The 19607-nt window shown below is 36.4% G+C and overlaps 2 protein-coding genes and 1 long non-coding RNA gene across 3 annotated transcripts; all 3 read right to left on the bottom strand.

The window, feature by feature from the left end:
- Positions 1-1990: 1990 nt before the first annotated feature.
- LOC145202683 (uncharacterized) lies at positions 1991-8821 on the bottom strand. The gene is made up of 4 exons (XR_013853320.1): positions 8000-8821; positions 2808-2984; positions 2579-2720; positions 1991-2421 (listed from the first exon to the last, which is right to left on the bottom strand). It is a non-coding gene; the product is annotated as an uncharacterized LOC145202683 (long non-coding RNA).
- On the bottom strand, positions 3191-7895 carry LOC145239602 (uncharacterized). The gene is made up of 2 exons (XM_080102968.1): positions 7054-7895; positions 3191-5948 (listed from the first exon to the last, which is right to left on the bottom strand). The coding sequence occupies exons 1-2, from the start codon at positions 7804-7806 to the stop codon at positions 3858-3860; spliced, it is 2844 nt and encodes a 947-aa protein (XP_079959094.1). The 5' UTR covers positions 7807-7895; the 3' UTR covers positions 3191-3857.
- A 6335-nt stretch (positions 8822-15156) lies between the features above and the next one.
- Positions 15157-16597, bottom strand: LOC145239686 (activator of 90 kDa heat shock protein ATPase homolog 1-like). Its single transcript, XM_080103072.1, has one exon. It carries the CDS (start codon positions 16569-16571, stop codon positions 15501-15503), a length of 1071 nt encoding a protein of 356 aa, XP_079959198.1. The 5' UTR covers positions 16572-16597; the 3' UTR covers positions 15157-15500.
- Between the last annotated feature and the right edge of the window lie 3010 nt (positions 16598-19607).

Raw genomic sequence — 19607 nt, 5'->3', positions numbered from 1 at the left:
TAAGCATATATGCCATGTAGGCCTAAATCCATTCAATGATTCTGTTACTTGGAAATCATTTTCCATTTTTAGTTATTTTTGTCATAAACAGTGATCGTCAATGACTATGTTGCCTGGCTGAAGGTCTAATATTGAGTATAATGACTCTTATTAACGTTTTTGTTGAACGTAACTTTATTAATGAGATTCCAAAACAACTTTTACAAAACGTTAGCTGGACAAAACATCTAATATTTTCCTTACAACGTGGCTCGTGTGTTTTAGATACAACAATTAGTTAACTGTAATGTTTTATAAATTCAAGTAGATCGTCGCTTTTTATGTCTTTTGGGCCGTTATTTTTACCATTAAACTTATGAACAGATCCGTGTAGTGTTTCAAGTAGTTCGACTCGGGCTGAATTAAAAAAAATGTCAGGCAGAAACCGCAGCGAAGGCTAACGTTATTTTGGACCCAATAGATTCAGTCAACCGAAACTTCGCTCCATTTAAATTAAAATTCCACAGCTTGTGCAAACTTTTGGTCGAAGCGAAAGTAACGTACGTGTTTTAGAGGCCCAGAAGTCCTTTTTAATAATTAATCGGTTTTGCTTATGCGAGAGCTTTTGTATATGTAGTGTAAGCGCAATCACTAAATAACACTTAATGTAATCTTAGGGATTTGATATCAGTTGTGATTTGTTACAAATAAATTAACAAGTCAGACTTTTCAGACGCATTAATTAGAACTCGTATGCGGCCTTCCATTGAGTGATTAGGATATCATAACCACAATTGCAATTGTCGGTCAATAACTTTTAAACAGCAGATACATAAATTGGACTTGGGTCTCAACAATATAACAGGCATTTTTTTTCTTGGATACCCTTTTAAACAATAGTTTCGTATACAGGGCATGAACATGCAAACTTAATGCTCGGGTCAGTTTGTGCAACTGCTTGGCCGAGCACCGCGCATCAAACAGAGATGCTCAATACCGAGTACTCGGGTTCTGGCTTGGCTTGGCCCATCCCTATTTACCACCAAATCGCATTAGCTCAGTGAACCATGTTTACATCAATTGATGTTGCTTTGCAGATAACTGCAACACCACCAACGGATCAACCGTTGTGAAGATTAACATGCTGGCAATGATGCTGGCTTTGGTGGTTGGTCTGTTTTTCATGAAGCTTTGAAAAAAAAACGTTTCATGACTGTACATTTTTGCGATAAGTTTTGCCACAGTTGTCTGATTGTCATTGTAGGAACGTGTCAATAAAACACTTCATCATTTAATAGGTTGTGTTGTACCACTAACCTATCTCAACATAAAAAGTGTTAAACATACATTGCACATTAATTATTTCTCAATTTGTGCACTAACTTACCACTTGTTATTTTAAAATAAACGTTTTAGCAGTGTAGTTTGGTTGTTGTGGTAACAGTCAAAGCAACAGTTAAGCGGCTGATGTGTTTTCAGTTCAAAACATCAGTTGGTATATTCAGTAAGTTAAATTTCACTTGGAGCAGTTTGAAGAGTCTAATAAAAATATTAGAGGCAACTCACCATTGTCGCCAGACGTGGGTTCGAATCCCGCCATAGGCTAGACCTCGTAGCCTATTCTTGGTCACATGGGAATTCTTAGGAAACATAATCGATCTGGTAACACCTCTACTAGCTGTGTAGTGTGATTTTGAGAAATGATAATTTATTTCGGTTGGAGCTTCCCACACTAGAATCCGTACAACGGCTCTCAGCAAAAAAGAAAGAACTGGTTTTAAGCAGGACCAAAAACATATCTTTTTCACTACAAAAACATGACTGTGGATGATTTGATTGGTCCCTGTATTTATCGCCCGCTAACATATTTGAATGCTTTAGGATAGGTAGGTAGGTTTCTACAGTGCAGTTATAACTGTAAATAAATTTGGGTAGAAAAAACCCAAAAAAGTTTGGTATCTTGGGGGGGACACCAAAAATAGGTTTTGGGTAGTTTTAACCCAGGGTTTAAACTCACCATGCCCAAAATTAAATGTACGTGTTTTACCCAAAAATTGTACATATTAAACGTTTTATTTTTAAAAAAAACACATGTAAAAAAACATGTTAAATGCCCCAGAAGGAAAAACATAACAAAGAAAAAGTAAAACTAATTACAACATATGACACACACTACTGAATCATACATTGACGAGACTGGAACATCAAATAAAAACACTCGTAAAACTTGCAAAGCTTTGTCAACATGTGGAAAGTATAGGACACATAATATAATGCAAATAAGGCTGTGATGCCTTTAGAAATACCATCCACACTCAGTACAGGGTTTTGCCCAGAAAACAAAGTGATTTTCTGAGACAAAGAAATATCTCCATATACAACCAAGAGCGGCTGCTGACGATCCCCAAATGCTGCTCATGTATCTTCAAATGTTGTGTTTGCCTAAATATTCAAACATTATTAAAAAACATAAAATTAGCTACATATAAATAAATCTAATTTTATTTTGTTTAATAACATGCTAACAGTCATTTACAATAAATAAATGGTCATGATGCAACTACTAAGTATAAAAAGACAATAAACATGTACAACATACCTCATAGTACAACTGCTGGCCATATTTTAATCAAAGCATTGCACAATGGGCTGTTTTCCAAAATATAATTGCTGTTCAATCCATTTTCTAGCAATAAATTGTCATAGAAGAGTTGACTTTTTGAAAATGTATGCAGCATAACCTGAAGTAAACAGAAAATCATAATAATAATGTTTGGAATACTGTTTGCATAAAAATTTGGTAGTAATGGATATTCATAAATTCATACCTATTTTGTTTCATCATAAAAGCTTTTTCTTGCCAATATGTTTTTGAAAGGAAATCTTTTTAAAGAGAGATCTGCAGTCCCACCAATTTTGTTGTTGCAGGCCCCTTTGCAAGTTTCTTTGTTTCATTAGCTTGTGCATGGCGTTGATATGATAACTTTATGTATCAAAATGCCTGCCTGTACGTAAATATATATATGTTAAAATAATGCTTTGAGATACACTTTATTTATTTTGCTGCAACCTTGTTATCTATAGTATTTAATCTTTATGTTTTGTATTTTGCCATATGTAACACAGATACTCAACAGTTCTCAACACTAACTTTCCATCATTTTGTTTTAAAAAATACCACATTCACAAAACATAGCACTAGCACACCAAGTCAAGTCAAGTCAAAATTTTATTTGCATTGTCACTAAATCAATTGTCATTGATGAACATTTTAGTAAAAACAGCAAGGACACCGAAAAAAACCGTTGGTTATCGAGTCAAGTGTCCCGTTATTTGAATGATGCTTGAAGTATTGTGGGTTTTGTTCTGCCGTAGGATCGCAACCGACCGCACGAACCTGGCGGGGTACGTCCGGTTGCATAAGACGGTGGTTGAACCCGCGGGTTCTACTGGCCAAATGAAACCCGCCTAAACGGAAACACCAGCTCGGTTCCTCGGAACGTTTCCTGTGATCCCGTAGGCAGACCCGGGTGTCCTGAGGACAGTTCGTTGCGATGGAAGTTGGTTCTGAAGTGTCCGTCGCTTATCTCCTCTGCTTCCTAGGTTTCGTAGGATCGATGGCGGGGATCTCCGATGTTGAACGGTGTGGAAGTAGAAGGTGATGACTGTTCTCGTCCCAGGTGGCAGATCTGAAAAAGTCAAATCCTACGGCAGTACTTTGCCCTTTTATGTGTGACTACGTAATGTTGTTTATGCACAAAATAAACAAATATTAAAAAGCGATAACAAAAAAATAACACTGGAATAAAACTGTGGGAAAGGAAATAAAAACAAAAAATCAGAGTATGTGGAGAAGGAAAAGGAAACAAGGCTATAAATTAATTGTTTAGGGGGGGCTGGGGGCCTGGACTTCGAGATGTATTAGTTCGAGATTGATGGTATTGCATCAGTAGATGCGAACGGTATTTTTTCCTAAAGGAGGAGCGTGCGAGCGACTTTGTGACGTGTGGTATTTCTTCCCATACTTTTGGACCTCGATAGCAAATTGACCTTGAGCCAACGGCGGTGTTTGCGCGGGGATAAAAATAATTCTGACTGTCGGCCCTTCTGGTGTTGTGAGCATGGACTGACGAAATAGGTGTAAACAGGGTGTTGTATGTGGAAGGTAGTGCACCAGAATGAAACGCGTGAACCAGTTTGGCTAATTCTAGTTTATAGATGTCTCTAATTTTCAGAAGGCGCATATGGTAGTATATGGGGGTGGCGCGACATCGGTAGGTACTCCGAGTAATAGCTCGCAAGATTTTATTGTGTTTAATGTTGAGGTTATGCAGTGATGCGGTGCAGCCACTGCCCCAAGCGGCGACGGCATATTGCAGATGGGAGTATGCAAATGAGTAATAAATGATTCGGAGAAACTTTTCTCCAAGGTAATCGCGAAGCTTATACACTATACCGCAAGCTTGAGCCAATTTTCTTTCGACATACGTTATATGGTGTTTCCAATTTAACTGATCGTCGATGTATACTCCCAGGTATTTTGTTTTCGTCGATCGCTGTACTTGTTGCGATCCCATGAATATGGAAAACTTGTCGGAAAAAGAACGCTTGCTAGGACGAAACAGTAGGTACGTTGTTTTACTGGTGTTTAGTGATAATTTGTTGTGTCGCATCCAATTGTCCACGTGTGTGAGTTCCTTGTTTACGTTTTCCTGCAGATCAGTTAAAGACTCTGATGACATGCAAAGGCACGTGTCATCCGCAAATAATTTGGTTGTGAATTGGGATGCAGTGGGGAGGTCATTAATATAAAGGGAAAACAGAAGAGGAGCCAAGGAGGAACCTTGAGGACAACCGCACGTAACGTATTGAAATTGTGATGTTACATGTGATATGCGTGTGCATTGCCTGCGGTTACGTAAGTAGCTACATAGTAATTGTAAGGGGCCTCCCCGTATTCCATACAGGTGCTCCAACTTCCACAACAAAACCTTGTGATCGACGGTGTCAAACGCTTTTGATAAGTCCAGGAAAATAGCGCATGTATATTTCTTCTGGTCAAGGGCGGCTAACACTCTTTCGTGGATGTCGTAAATTGCCAGGGAGGTGGACCGATTGCATCGAAAACCATACTGGTGAGTTGTAAACATTCCATTTTTTTCAACGTAGTCATACAAACGTTGATACATAATTTTTTCAAATATCTTAGCAAACGGGGATAGCAGTGAAACTGGCCTGTAGTTAGTGCATTCAACTTGTGAACCTGATTTATAAATTGGTATCACTTCCGCAACTTTAAGTTCATCGGGGTATTCCCCATTTTTTATACACCAGTTAAAAATCTCTGAGAGCATAGGTGAAATAATGCTTTTAACCATTTTAATGTATTTAATAGGAATTTCATAACTTGGCACAGATTTTTGACTGTCAAGTGTGGATATATACATTTCCACCTCATCTGGGGTAGTGTCAAAGAAGAAGAAGGATGATGGCTGTGCGGTGTAGGCACTGGTCGGTGGTGGCATTACTGGTTGTGGAATAGACGAAGCCATATTTGCTCCGATGTTAGCAAAGAACTGATTAAAGTTGCTGGCAATTGTAACTGGGTCTGTGGTGCAATGTGCTACACCATCTAGTTTAAGTTCTGCTGGGGCATTGTGTGGAGTTTGTTTTCGTGACAACAATCTATTGACTATTTTCCACATTCCCCCTATATCATTTCTATGATCGGTTAATTGCTTTTCAATGTATTTATGTTTAGCTTCTCTCAGAATGTGGTTTAGCTTGTTCCGATACTGTTTATATTGGTTATGTTTACTTGTACTTGCAAACCCCGACCTACATAAAGCATGATACATTTTGTTTTTCGTTTTGATTGACTTATAAATACCCTTGCTTATCCAAGGTTTTTTGGCCAATTTCCTTCTTCTTCTAGTCATTGTGGTAAGTGGTGCATGTTGCTGGAGTATCTTGTGAAAATAATGGTTGAGTAAAGTGAATTTGTGCAATATAGATTCAGTAGATAGAGGTATGTTGCTAACAGCACCTTTTATGTCAGAAATAAATTTTTCGCGATGAAACATGGTCTCATTTCTACTTAGCATTTTTTCTGTTTTATCATAGCAAGTTGAATGCAATAACACAAAAGTTGGCAGATGGTCAGAAATGTCTGCAGATAGTATTCCTGATTTGCAGGAAATATTTACATTGTTTGTGTAAAAATGGTCAATAAGAGTTTGGCTGTGGTTAGTTAAACGAGTTGGTTGACATATTAAGGGTGATAGACCATAAATTTGAATAGAATCTAAAAAGTTTTGAATACTTTTAATTTCCTTGTGTTGCATGAGATCTATGTTGAAATCACCACATATATAAACAGTCTGGTTGGTATCACTCAGTTTATGCAATACTGATGATAGTGCATCCTGAAACTTTTCAAATGAGTGTTTAGGATGCCTGTATATTACTCCCAATATTACATTTTTTTGTTTCAATTTAAGTTGTAACCAAAGACTTTCAGTATCTGGGGCAGTAAGTGTAATATCAGATCTTATGCTATATGCAAAGTGTGATTTTATATATACTCCAACTCCTCCAGCACTATGGAGAGTATCAACATGATAGAAGTTATATCCCATTATATCAGTAGCAGTGGTTATGCCCTTGAGAGTTATTCTAGTCTCAGTTACCATAATAATGTCAGGGGATCTAAACATATCAGATAGCCATTGTTCTAAAGCCAGTTTGTTTTTCCTTAGACTTCGAATGTTAATGTGCATTATATAAATATCTTTGTTACACAGTTTTTTTAGGGCATAGTTTAAGGATGCACTGTCATAGTAATCGGAATGGGTATGATCACTGTTTGCTAGTAAACAGGGTTTACCAGGTGTTTCTATGGGTACAATGGCATTTCTTAGCTCTAAGTTGCTGATATTGCAAAAGGGTAACATGGTCAATATGCATCTGGTACAAAAGTATGGGGTGTTTTTGTTGACACTACATTTGTTACATTTCATGTGGAAGAAGGGTGTTTAACTTTATTTGGGTTTAGGTATTAATCTTATGCCTTACTAAATCTTTGTCGCTCCGGATGGCAATGATGTTACTGTTGTCATCCTTTTTTAGAAATGTTGCTCCATTTCTGGTCCAGATATGATGGTACTGATGCTCCTTCTTGAACCGGAGACAGCTATTAAATCTCTCACGGTTCTTCTTGGTCAGGCTCTCATTAATAAAAATTTGATTGACCGGGGATACACCTCTGTTAGATTGTTTAAGTTTATACCGGTTTGAATATATTGCATCTCTCACTTTACGGCTCATAAATTTTGCAATAATTGCCGAGCGTGGGTGGTCTTTTGATGGTCTCCGAAGTCGGTGCGAGATGCTGATGTCAGGTTTACTAATAGTGATCCCCAACTTTTTCACAGCCGAGATCACTAGAGTGTCTGTGCACTCATTTTCAGAATAGGGAAGGCCCTTGAATTCCAAGCAGGGTCTGCGACCATACTGCTCGAGGTCATTTAAGTCCTCAGAAGTGGAGATGGTCACTGCTTGTAACTCCTTCACAGCCTTCTTTAGTTCCCTATTTTCTGTTCTTAAAGTTTTTAATTCAATCTCATTGTTTGCTACCTTGGATTTTACCTCCTCATATTGTTCCTGTAAAAATGTCTGGCTCTTCCGGATCTCTTTTAGTTCATTTATCAGCTCTTTTAAGGTTGAGTCGGTAGAGGTTTTGCTCTCCCGAACTTCTTCCCTCAGGGATTCGATCCTCTCCAGCACTATAGATTGATCATCCTTCTTTTTCCTCAATTGTTGAGTCATAATCCTTTGCTTTGGCAGGTCAGATTTTTATTTCAATAATGTCACCTAAGCAACCTTATTCAAATAGAATCTGACATATGTACACCATATGACATATGTACAACCAATGCACAAAATTTAACAAAACATAGGCATAATACTAAAATATTCTCTTATCACAGAAAGTCTTTATTAAAATTAATGTGAAACTTACTTCCAAGTTCCAAGTTTTATCCTCTTTCTTAGGGTCGTCCAGAGTCCAAGCCACCAAAAACAATTTGGGCAAAATCAGTTAATCTGTGAATGCCTCAATCAACCGTGGTACTACCTTCTAATTCCGTTAATTTAACTAAGCTCGCCGAAGTATTAATCTAGGCTATGGCTAGGGCGGGCCGCTAGCGCTATAGGCAAATGGGCGCAAGTACCGACAAAAGAATAAGGCCCAAGCCCAAGGGAGTTGAGATTCCCGCACTTTTTGTTTGGCAGTTGGGCGCAGGCGGTCAGCCAAGCATGACGCAATTTTAAGCCATCGAGCGATGGAGCGTGAAATCAATTAAACATCAAGTTTTATTTGTTTTTTCAATAGGTTTTGGATTGTATATTAAAAAAATTTGATTAGTATTATTTCCCACCAATCATTTAAAGTTTCGATTGAAACTTTAATGCGAGTGTTTATGGTGATAAGTAAACGTAAAACGTTAAAGTGTTTGATGTTCGTTGAACACACAAATGCTTGGCATAACTGTTTCATTTGAACAAAAAATACAAGCATTAAAAATACATGGTTAGATGAGGTTAAACAAACCTACATTGTTTGGCTACAGTACCAATACCATTGAACACCAACAACCCAATTTGTTTGGGTAGAGTATCAACCCTATTTTACCCAAACGATTTTGGGTAAAGATTTTTTTACCCAATAAAGTGGGGTATATTTTTTGGGGTAACGCAAATTTGGGTAAAAAACATTGGGCAACAAAACAGTTTGCCCAAAATAGTTGGGTATGTCGCTGCTATACCCAAAGATCTCTCGGTCGTTTTACCCATTATTATTTATTGTATACAAAACCCTCAATCGAAACATGGGAACTACCTCAACACATACAGACCACGTTCCACAGTCCATTCGACAAGTATAAATCGAAATTCGGACCGAGTAACTCATCTGGGTCTTGGAGGTCACTAGAAAAATACAAAGTTCAAAACAGAAACGTGCAAGACCGCGCATACACCGCTTGTATTACGTCACAATTGCGCTTTGGAACAGGAAACACCCAATACTTAATATGCGTCTCAATGGCTTTCTTGAATTCAGTGGCAAAGGTAACTGGTTTAACTTATGTATTGCAAGAAAATGTTTCATGTTACTTGCATCAACGTCATTTCAGTAGCGTTTGATCAGAGTAACATTTACTAATATGAGCACGCAGCTATATCTAAGCTAAATTTGTATTGGACTTGCAAGGCTTCTAAAAATATTTTTTGCTTCAGATGTAAAAGAAAACGGTCAGCAATCGATACGGTTACTTGTGGGTTATCAAAAGATTTTCCACAGAAATTTAAACTTTTTTGTAGAAATGTGGAAAAAACGGATCGAAGTTATTAAATGTTAGTTGCAGTATAAAAGACGTTTCACAAAAAAGACAGCTGTAAAGTGGTATAGGTATTAGTTAATGGTTTTTGGTAGCTGTTAGCTGATTTCCTCCAGAGAAGGCAATTGCATAAACATGTGTACGTGTTGTTTTTTTACTCAGGGTTGTTTTTAGAGCAATCAGCACACCCGTACCCAAGTAACTTCAAAATAGCTTTACATTTTTATAAATTGCATATTACTGTGTTGAAAGGAATCTTTTGTCGTTTGCAGAAAAGTCGAACTTAACGGTCTGTAACATTAGGAATCTTACTTACTAAGTGATTCAAATCAAAATGTATAAGCTTACATTTGTGACCTTGTTGGCAATCTGTGCCTTATTTCTTCTCCCGGTTGAAGTAACATCAAGTGAGTAAACACGACAGGCAAATGTTCTTCTATTATCTAATTGCATTAAAGATACAATAGGATAACTTAATTAGGTCTATTTTGGACATAAAAATGGTTGCCTAGCATGTGTCACGCACTATCAGCCATTTAGACAACACGTAACTGCCGGTTATTTATTACATAGAAAACAGTGAAAGGAAAGTATAAGTGCAACAATTTAACAGATAATCGTAACGTACACTTCATAAGACCACCAATTAACTGTATTCAAATCTTGAAGCCAATATGTGGATCACTATAGATAAAAACAGTTAAGTTAAGCATTGAAAGAAAAATTAGGTCGGTTTAACCAAACCAAGGTTGTTCGAATCGTTAAAAACCAAAATTAATGTGTTTTGAAAGCATTATATCAATTATGTTTTTTGTACAGACAAGATTGTGTTACGACAACTAAAAGGGAGTTTCTCCTCACCTGTATTGCCCAATCAAGCGATTAATTACGAATTCGTCATCAGAGCTAAAAAGAATCGAAAAATCTCTTTGAGAATTGATGAACTCGATCTGAACTCGGAAAACTCTGATTCTGTTATGGCAAGTATTTGGTTACTCGTAATCGCGTTAACTACTCGTCTTTTTGTGTACGAGTACTGTAAACCGAGTATTTTCTGTAAAAAAACTCTATTTAGATGGTTATTAAGTTTTGTCGTGTTTGTGGGTTTTCATTAATATTTCTGTTTTTAAAAAGTATAACTGTGCCGTGGTGTGCATTTTAGATTATACAATATTAAATATATTTTTTAGAACTTTTTTCAGAACAAACTTTATCATTTCCCTTGATTTTCTTCGGTTTTAGATATTTTTTGTTGTGTAAAAATCCTGTTTTTTGTATGAAACGTTTCCATTTATAGTTTTGCATTAAGCAGGTACACAATTCACAACTAACATTCTTCAATTCGGTTTCAGATAAGAGACGGCCATAAAAGCACCGTTTACTACATTTACACGAAACAGAACGACAATATTCACTTAACAGTCGAAGACGAAGCTGCGTAAGTGAAGTAATAACAAACCTAACTTTAGTTAAATTCACATAAATGCAAAACTCAGTTCTCATTAAGTCAGAATCTAATGAATTTTTCCAAATTCAATTAAGTATGTTTTATATGTTGGCTTTAATTGAGATAAAAAATATTGCTAATATTTGCCTGGTATAAGATTTCAGTTCTTATTTGCCCAAAGTTTGATCTTTAAACATCTGACTCGTTTGGCGCTTTACTTGTAAAAATGCAAAAATATTGATCAGTCGACTTAAAAAGCATACTATTCCAACATTTAATTTACTGCTCTGAATTCAAACGTCTTAAGAACAGAAATCATATCACTGATGATGGCATGAGCATTTGCCAATACGTTTGAACAATTAAGCATGTCGTATTTTACGTCTATTTGGGCCGTTATTTTCCTCATTAAAGAGATAGTGAGTTTATGACATAACTTTTATTTGAAACTATTTGCAGATCGGGGAGTGAAAGCAGCGTGGTGGAAGAGCCTGTGCTGTTCCATGCAAACACCCGACGACTGTTTGTGATATATTACACACAGAATTCTGCCGATCGAGCCGGTTTCACAGCAAGTTACGAAAGTAAGGCAATAGCAACTCATAAATTTGCAACAGCATTATAACATGTGTTGAAACAAACTGTGCTATTACATTAAATAACGAAAATCAAAGACTGTATTAAGTATAATGAAAGCTTTAAGTTTACCATGTGTTGAAAACCAATCATTTGTTAATACTGTTAAAAAATCGATCTTAAACTTGTGTTAATTGTTTTGTCATATAAAGTAATTGTTACAGTGAATACATTCTATTACAGACGTTTCAACAATCAGTTTGTACGGACGCTGACAATAGCCATTGTTGCGTCTGCAATAGAATTTACTTCTAATAAGCAGTTTTGTTTTTGATCAATCTAATGTCAATATATTTTTATACAGCTTACCCAAGCGGACTTTGCCAAATTTCGAGTCTTCATGTGTCGGATGTGTCGCCCTCTTGTGATCGTTACGACATCGCACCGGTTGCCACTAGGTGTTCTCATAACATTTCATGTCCTGAAAATTATGAACAAACCGGGTAAGAAGGCAGGAGCTTGGCCGAACGGTCTGGCGCGCCTGACCCATATACAGACATAAAAAACCCTGATCGGGATTCGTCCCCGGGAGAGTCCTGGGTTCGAACCCCGTGAAAAAAAAAAAAACGGGTAAGAAGACTTGTCATGTTATGGATGTAAAAGCGGTTCAGAAACAACAGTTCAATTTAATCACTAATTATGTAAACTAAAGGGTTAGTGTTTCAAATCCCGTTTGACATCTTAAATAAAGTTACATTTAAATTGCCACAATCAAACAGTCCTTAACAGTCGTGCAGTGGGGTTTCCCAGTAAGTCAGTTACTGTGTAGCAACTATTTTCATTTATGAACAGACAAGCGGTTTGCATCAACGGGGGTTGGGAAGACAGAACAAAGTGTTTGCCGAATGCGACGTTGGTGGAGCAATGCCAGTTGGAGTTGGACGATTTAGTAAGTGCAAAAAAACTTATTTTTACGTCTTAAACATTTGTCTTAATGCATGTCTTCGGATCTGTTGAGAAGCGCAGTTAATTATCGCTAAAGTCTTTGCTGAAATATTTATGACCCTGAGAGTAAATACGGTTTTTGTGCAAGAGTTTTTTGTATGTTTGAGTAAGGATCCTTACCTTTTTAATCCTTACCTTACACCGCCAATTACTTTTACTATCGATATAAAATGATTTAAGCCCATTTTCGGTCACAAACGGAATCTGGCTTTACACACGACAACCTAATTTTCCATTGAGGTAAGAAGTGGTCAATAAGTTGCTAGTTTTTGTATTAACGTTGATATCTTAATGGTAACTTTGCTACTTATTATTTCGTCACTTTATTGTACGAATATCCATAGGCACAAAATGTGTTTTGTTTTGTTATGTTGGCTATTCCTGTAGATCTTTATGTAGGTGTTTTGACAGGTTAGTGTGTAACTCGATAAAATGTGCGCCTAATTCGGTGTTTGTACAAATATTCGTGTTTTAAGCTTTAACTTGAACCCGCTTAACACTTTGCTTTTCATTAAAAATGCTTTAATTTCTGCTTTGCAGAGTAACTGTTCATTCACGCCACAGCAGCTGATCGACTATTACTTTGAATTGGCCCAAAGCCATGAAATTTTCGAACAACCCTTGATTGCTGGTCGATCATTTGCTAAAAGAAATCCATGCCCAGATGTTATATGTCAGCGTTCTGGAAACAAATTCGTCTTGCATTGCAAAAATACATTTGGCGGTAGGTTTGTTATTTGCGTCAGTGCTGGATCTCATATACTTTCGTGAAAGTAAATTGTTAATAAAAGCGCAGGATCTACAAATTCAATTCTATTTAAATGAGACGAAAACTGATGATGCCTTCTAAATAGGCCAAATTAATATTTCAGCTGAAAGATTGCACTGACGCTGATTGTCTGCCGTAGTTCCTGAGTATTTTGAATATTTGATAAGTAAAGACAGATCCGTCGATCACTACCCTGTTACGCAAGCTGATTCCTTTACCCTGTTATGATATTACACTTAGTATAATCTGTACATATTTTTCTATTATGTGCAGAAAGACTTTGCAAGATGGACATAAATTCATAACTAGGATCAGTCCTGAAACGTTTATAGCCTACAGATCAGCGATTGCGGCATAATTCGTATAGTCGAGCCTTATAAATCATATACTTGGGGAGACGGGCTTAATTCAGTAGAACGCCTTTAATAGGACTGCCGTACTATATTATTTTCACAAGCAGTAAAATATACAACAATGTTTTTTTTTTGCAGCCAACATGAACATAGTAAGACTGTGTTTGATTTGCCAGTTCCAAATATGTCCGAGGCCAGATCGGGAATTGAACGTGTTCGCTACAGGCTGATTGACATAAAGTGCATCAAAAATTATTAACTTTTTGCTTTTATTTTGTTTTGAAATAGCTGTGAAATTTGGTTTGTTGTAGGTTTTGTTTAATTTGAACAAAATTCCAACACGACCAAGTTCATTTGTAAAACCGACGTGCATGGGAAATGGACTATATAAGCTATTGCTGCCAGGCATAATATCAAGTTTGTAGAGCTCTTTTGGCAAATGCAATTTTATTCCGACGTTTCGACGTCCTATACAGGTCGCCTTCATCAGGGTAAATAACACTGAATGCGACTAGACGTGCTTGCGTTTCATTTTTTTTCATTGTTTATCGTGCACTGTACTAGTCGCATTCAGTGTTATTTACCCTGATGAAGACGACCTGTATAGGACGTCGAAACGTCGGAATATCAAAAAAAGTAGTCTGTCGCGAACTTACCATTGTAAATCGAAATTTCACTAACAACCATCGTGTTTGCTAATTGTCCACAAGCTTATTTTATTACAATTATTAAGTTGTGATTTCGATTTCAAACCGCAGTCAGTAGACATGTACAAAAAAATCAACTTACCGCCCTATTCATTTCTGCATTTTTACATATTGAGCGCAAAATAAATCAACAAGAATTGTTTGCCGTTAATGCTTGTTTCATTGTCAGTTGCTGACAAAAGAGTTTTTATGAAAAAAATTCCGTCAGAAAATCAAAATATAAAAATATTTTTGATATATATCTTCTGGGGGGCTGTGCATTGATAAAACTGTTTCGCTACATAGTGGGCCTTTCAACTGTACAGAAAGAACGGTTTTGGTCCAAAGAGCTGTTTTTATGTTTAGGGCAGGTGGACGGAGGTGCCTTTCAGGTAGACTTTATTTTGGCCCAGTGGACAGAAATACTGTTAGTGAAACAAGAATCTTTCGGGTGGTTGGAGGTATTCAAACTTTGTGTGACCTTTTCACAGAACAGTTGATTTTTTGTCATTACAATATCACTTTATATGAGCTGTAGTTTGTTAAAGGCAGCTGCACCATTTAGTACACAGCTACTTAAAGAAATGCCTTAATTGCCTAAACAAGAAAGAATAAGCTACAACAATCACATACAGAAACCTGAATAAACCACATGCCACAGCTGTTGCAATAGTAATTAGGCCATAAACAATCTACAGCTGTTAATGGTAAAAATGGGTCAATTCGTTTTTAAACAATCAATCTTTGTTTAATCAACAAAAAATCATTTCAAACTGTCTTTACCTTGGCAATATTAGTAGATAACACATTTTTTTTCCTAAAACAACTTACTTACATAGTTGTTTGTTTGTTGTTGTGTTACACAAACAGTAGCCAGTGGAAGTAGCTATGACCAAACTGACTATATTATTGAATGACACTTATGCTTACAGAAACGCAGCAATGCAAAATGATACAGGTGTATTTACACTCACCTATAAATGGAAAACATCAAATATAAATTATTCATACAGTCTCAAATGAATTTTAGGCTCAGAAATGTGTAATCCAACACAAAATTGTAAAAACAAGTTTTTTTAATATATATTTTAGGTGAATGTTTGTGGAGGTTTTAAATATTCTAGAGTTTCACTATTGTCTTTTTTCCATTCTTTGCAACATTTGTTAAACCAATCTAAATACTTCAAGTAGCAAATGTAGCATAATGGCCAAATATAATCCAGAAAAAATACCTAAATTGTTCTAGATCAGAGTGCAATACAAAAATGAACAATCATCAAAATGGTGTTATAAAATGTTGGCTCCATATCCAAATGCCATCTTAATTGACCTCCAGTAATAGTTTTTCCACCCATTTTTGGTTGCTTCTATGCTGCTTTCCGGAACTCCAGTCTGCTCTAGTTCTAGTTTTGTTCCATCCGAATTTTGTGTCAAGTTTATTGTGACATTAGAGTAGTGAGCATCGGGCCAGCTTTTAAATCTCCATCGCATCGCTATTTTGGAATCCCTTACAAGACTCGTAAATTCTCCCAACACATTTCCATCAAAGAGGGTGAAGGTTTCTCCAGACGCTGCATCCTGTTGTACTGGACTTCGAGACCATGCCTGAATGCGATCTTTCAGTGTAAGGGTTTTGTAAAGCTCGTCAACAGATGTCATGAAACTTTCCGACATGATGAGCTTTTTAGTGTTAATTTTGACACCAGCTGTGGCATTGATTTGCTTGTTTGTGTTTGGCGCTGTAGAATTGATTTTGTTATCATTGCAGACAGATTTGGCTTTGTTGTTTTGGTTTTCCTCATTGGTTGGAAGTTGTATTGTAGATGCACACTCATTACGCAAACTTTTGGCAAACTCGTCAAATTTTTCTTGAAGAATTGGAATACCCTTTTTTCTCATCAAATCCTTTAGCTCATCACACTTTTGGTCATCCTTGCCAAATGAAACTGTAACGTCAACCTCATCACCACTATTTTCTTCACTTAAGTTTGGGACTTCAAGCATTCCAGTGTAAGTAATCTTGCTGTTTTGCAGTGAACCTTTCCATTTCGCCTTCAGTTGAAAGTCATAAATGCAAATTATTTTCTTTTTCCGGTTGCTCACGGACGCTTCACCTTCACACGAAGTAATTTCAGAGATGTAACAAGAACCTATGTTGTTATCTTCAATTTTTAAACCCTTCAGGAGCTGGTTAATTTTTTTCTTCGACCAATCAGAAGCATCTTTTTCCCTCCAGTGCCAGTTATTTACATTATGTGCATCGGCTCTCTCTTCCACAATCCACCGTGGATCACCTTCACCCCATTTTGCCATTATAAAGTGCAAATAAGTTAGTAGCCTACAAAATCTAAAACACATTGGTTGGTACACAGAATAAAAATTAGCAAGTGAACGTAAAACATAAAAATTGGCAAAAAGGACCAGTTGGAAATACCTCTTTTATGTTTTTCCTGTATTTTTGTACATGCTGTGATACACAAAATATAAACTTAACTACTACAGCCTATATTAACTTACAGAAATAAACACAAAACCACAATCCACATATTTTTGTTATTTTACAATATTTACAAGAAATCAAAGAACTCATGTATACTTTGCAGTTACTACTTGCAAACAAACAGAGTCGCGTTCTTGGATCCTAGCACCAAGTACAAACGCAAAACATTCCCTTATTACCTAAACCAAAAATAACCCACACAAACAAGAAGACCGGCGTCTCGAAATTACTACTACAGTAACTACAACAATGTGACAAAAAAACGAAAATCCAACCAAACAGCTGTCAGAAAAATCCCATCAGATGAAGATATTTATTGCAAAGAAATAAAAATCTGGTGTTGGAATTGTTGCATTTATTACGTTTTTTTTTAAATGTCATAATAAATAAAATTAAACAAGCAATGTTTGCGTCAGCAACTTCATTTCACAAACGCGTAATATATGGTTGTTTATTGCACACTTTATTTATTTTTCCGGACAAACCATTCTGCGCTCATTCCTTATGACCTCATTTCCGCATGGAACTTTCCAGACAATTTATTATGATGTCTGTAGTGGCGTTGCAAATACAATTTATTACACAAATTTACAGGAGCTCTTAAATATTTCAGTAATTTTTTAACATTAGGACTGCTCTTATTGCATTTAAGGCCACTTTTTTTAAATGAAAAAAGTGTTGTGGTGGTTACGCTGAAACCAGATTAATAAATTCGGATCTTAGATTATGTGTTAAGTAGTGATCGTATTTCGAAAACATTGCATCAAATTGATTGTGTTGGTCTAAATTGCTTATGAAAGATTTCGAATAAATTTTCCTCAGTTCCAGATGTTCTACTGCCAAGATTTACCCAGTTTTCGAAATAGCCCATTTATTATAAAGCGCTCCCTTTACAAATGCAAACGACCCCCGGAGGGCGCTGGTGCCCTCTTTGACAACATATCTGACTTAAAACATTAGGCAGGAACTTGGCCGAATGGCCTAGCGCGGAACGTCCTAGGTTCGAACCCCGTGAAAAAAAGAAACATTGAGCAGGAACTTGGCCGAATGTCACAACCGATACAGAACGCCATTTCTTTTACTCAAGAAATCTTGAAATGAAAATATGCTAAAAAACACACAGATGTAAACAAAGAAGTTACACGACTTTACGCTTTTACCTCGATATTTTTTGTTTAGTTGCATTTTGTAGCTTTGTTGTGGCCATGGGACTTTGTCTTACGGGTTTTCGCAAAACAATTCCTCGTACAGTTTTATTTAGTTTAGCTTTATGTTTTTTTATGTTTTGAAAAACAAAAGTTTGAACATTGCATATGTAAGTTGCATTGGAATGTTTTATATCCTATACAAAGTGGTCGCAGTCCCTCATTTGTGTTTAAAATATGTGTCATACGGGGAGTTTGTCAAGTAGTTGTGCAAATCGAATGCCTTGGTTCATTGCACCATAATAATGTAAAATCGTAGATATATAACTGCAAACAAATGTTATTATAGCGTAGAAGTTTATGGATGCTTAAATTTGCAACAGTCGCCAAATGGTTGCGTTTTTTCGTGGTATGTGACTTTCTATTACAGGAAAAAAGTAAAAAAGAAAAAAAATTATCAACATTTTCTGCATTTCTGGATAAGAAAAAAGGCAACGTCCAAAAATCTAGACCCGTTATTTAGCTTGAAGCAAAATCGTGGCGCAAAAAAGCAAGCCATCCGGTACAACGTTAAACTTGGTATTACATCAAATAAACTACTGAGCAAAAAACAACAACAAAGCTTTCTTAACAAGGTTTTAAGAGAAAATCGAAAAAATCCCATAGGGAAATACTATTTGTAGAAACAAAACAAAGGTTCAATGAAAGGGTTGTTTTGTCACAATCGCGGCATTCTAGGAAAGTCAATCAATCGCGCGTCAATCGATAAACGCTTTGTATATCCGCTTCAGTTAAACGTCGCACAAAGGAGAACGTAATCATTCTGAACCTAACCAGGCAAACAAATTGCTTTGACAAATGCCGTCCTTTGACCTTCAAGTTAACCTTGATCGAGTTGTGGGGTAAGTGTCTTTGTTGTGATATTCAAATCTTTGTCTCCTACAGTAGACGAAAACGAAGTAATAGCAAAATATTTGATATGTCGGAAGAAACCAAAGCAACATCGAAGTGCCAGACAACACGCAATAGTAAAAGTGGATTGTTTGAATTAGAATCTATGTGGCTTTACAGATGTCAAATTATACGGTGCCTTTGTTGAATAAAGGTTCTATTGCTTCAATATGCAATTTGATTGCAAGCCTCTAATGTATATGTGATTTCGTATTTCTGCACCTGTACGCATTCCATCTCCTGTGGAAGGTTAATCCTAAATTGATTAGTTATTGGAAATTTTCGTAAGGCTTCTAGATTGCATTTTGAAAAAATGTTGGCATATTAAATGCAAAGGTTGCAGCGCGGTTACCTGTTAGATTTTGTCAAAAAAATTGTAGGTATAATGGTGAAAATAACGGCCCAAATAGACGTAAAAAGCAACATGCTTTATTGTTCAAACGTTTCGGCAAATGCTCATGCCATCATCAGTGATATGAAGGCCACATCAATTGCACCCAGTTATATACACTTTGGTCGCATAAAAGAAGGATAAAAAGGTGCGAAACAAGCGTCGCATGAAAACGATAGATAAAAAAGGTGCGCAGAATTGTAGGTAGAAACTTAAAAACTTGATGTCGTGATTTTATGTTGTAATAGAAAACATATTGTTTTTACATAGTAAGAAATATTTAAGCGGCAGGCAGAGTGTATTTGTTTCAAATATTACACCACGTTATTGCAAAACTACATTGGTATAGCACAAAAGCTACAGTTCTGAGAAAGAAGGTCCAAATACGCAAAACGGAATTGTAAATA

The sequence above is a fragment of the Phallusia mammillata genome, chromosome 1 (genome assembly GCF_965637545.1).
Source record: "Phallusia mammillata chromosome 1, kaPhaMamm4.hap1.1, whole genome shotgun sequence".
NCBI classification, from domain to species: Eukaryota; Metazoa; Chordata; class Ascidiacea; order Phlebobranchia; family Ascidiidae; genus Phallusia; species Phallusia mammillata.
The sequence above is the reverse complement of the archived record's forward strand: the minus strand, read 5'-3'. Positions and strand labels throughout refer to the sequence as shown.

Excerpts from the sequence above, each read along its gene's own strand:
- LOC145239602 (XM_080102968.1), bottom strand. The coding sequence starts at position 7,806 with ATGACTCAACAATTGAGGAAAAAGAAGGATGATCAATCTATAGTGCTG. Across the intron at positions 5,949-7,053 it reads TCCGGAGCGACAAAGATTTA|ATACTCCAGCAACATGCACC; the intron begins GTAAGGCATAAG and ends TATTTTCACAAG.
- LOC145239686 (XM_080103072.1), bottom strand. The coding sequence starts at position 16,571 with ATGTGTTTTAGATTTTGTAGGCTACTAACTTATTTGCACTTTATAATG.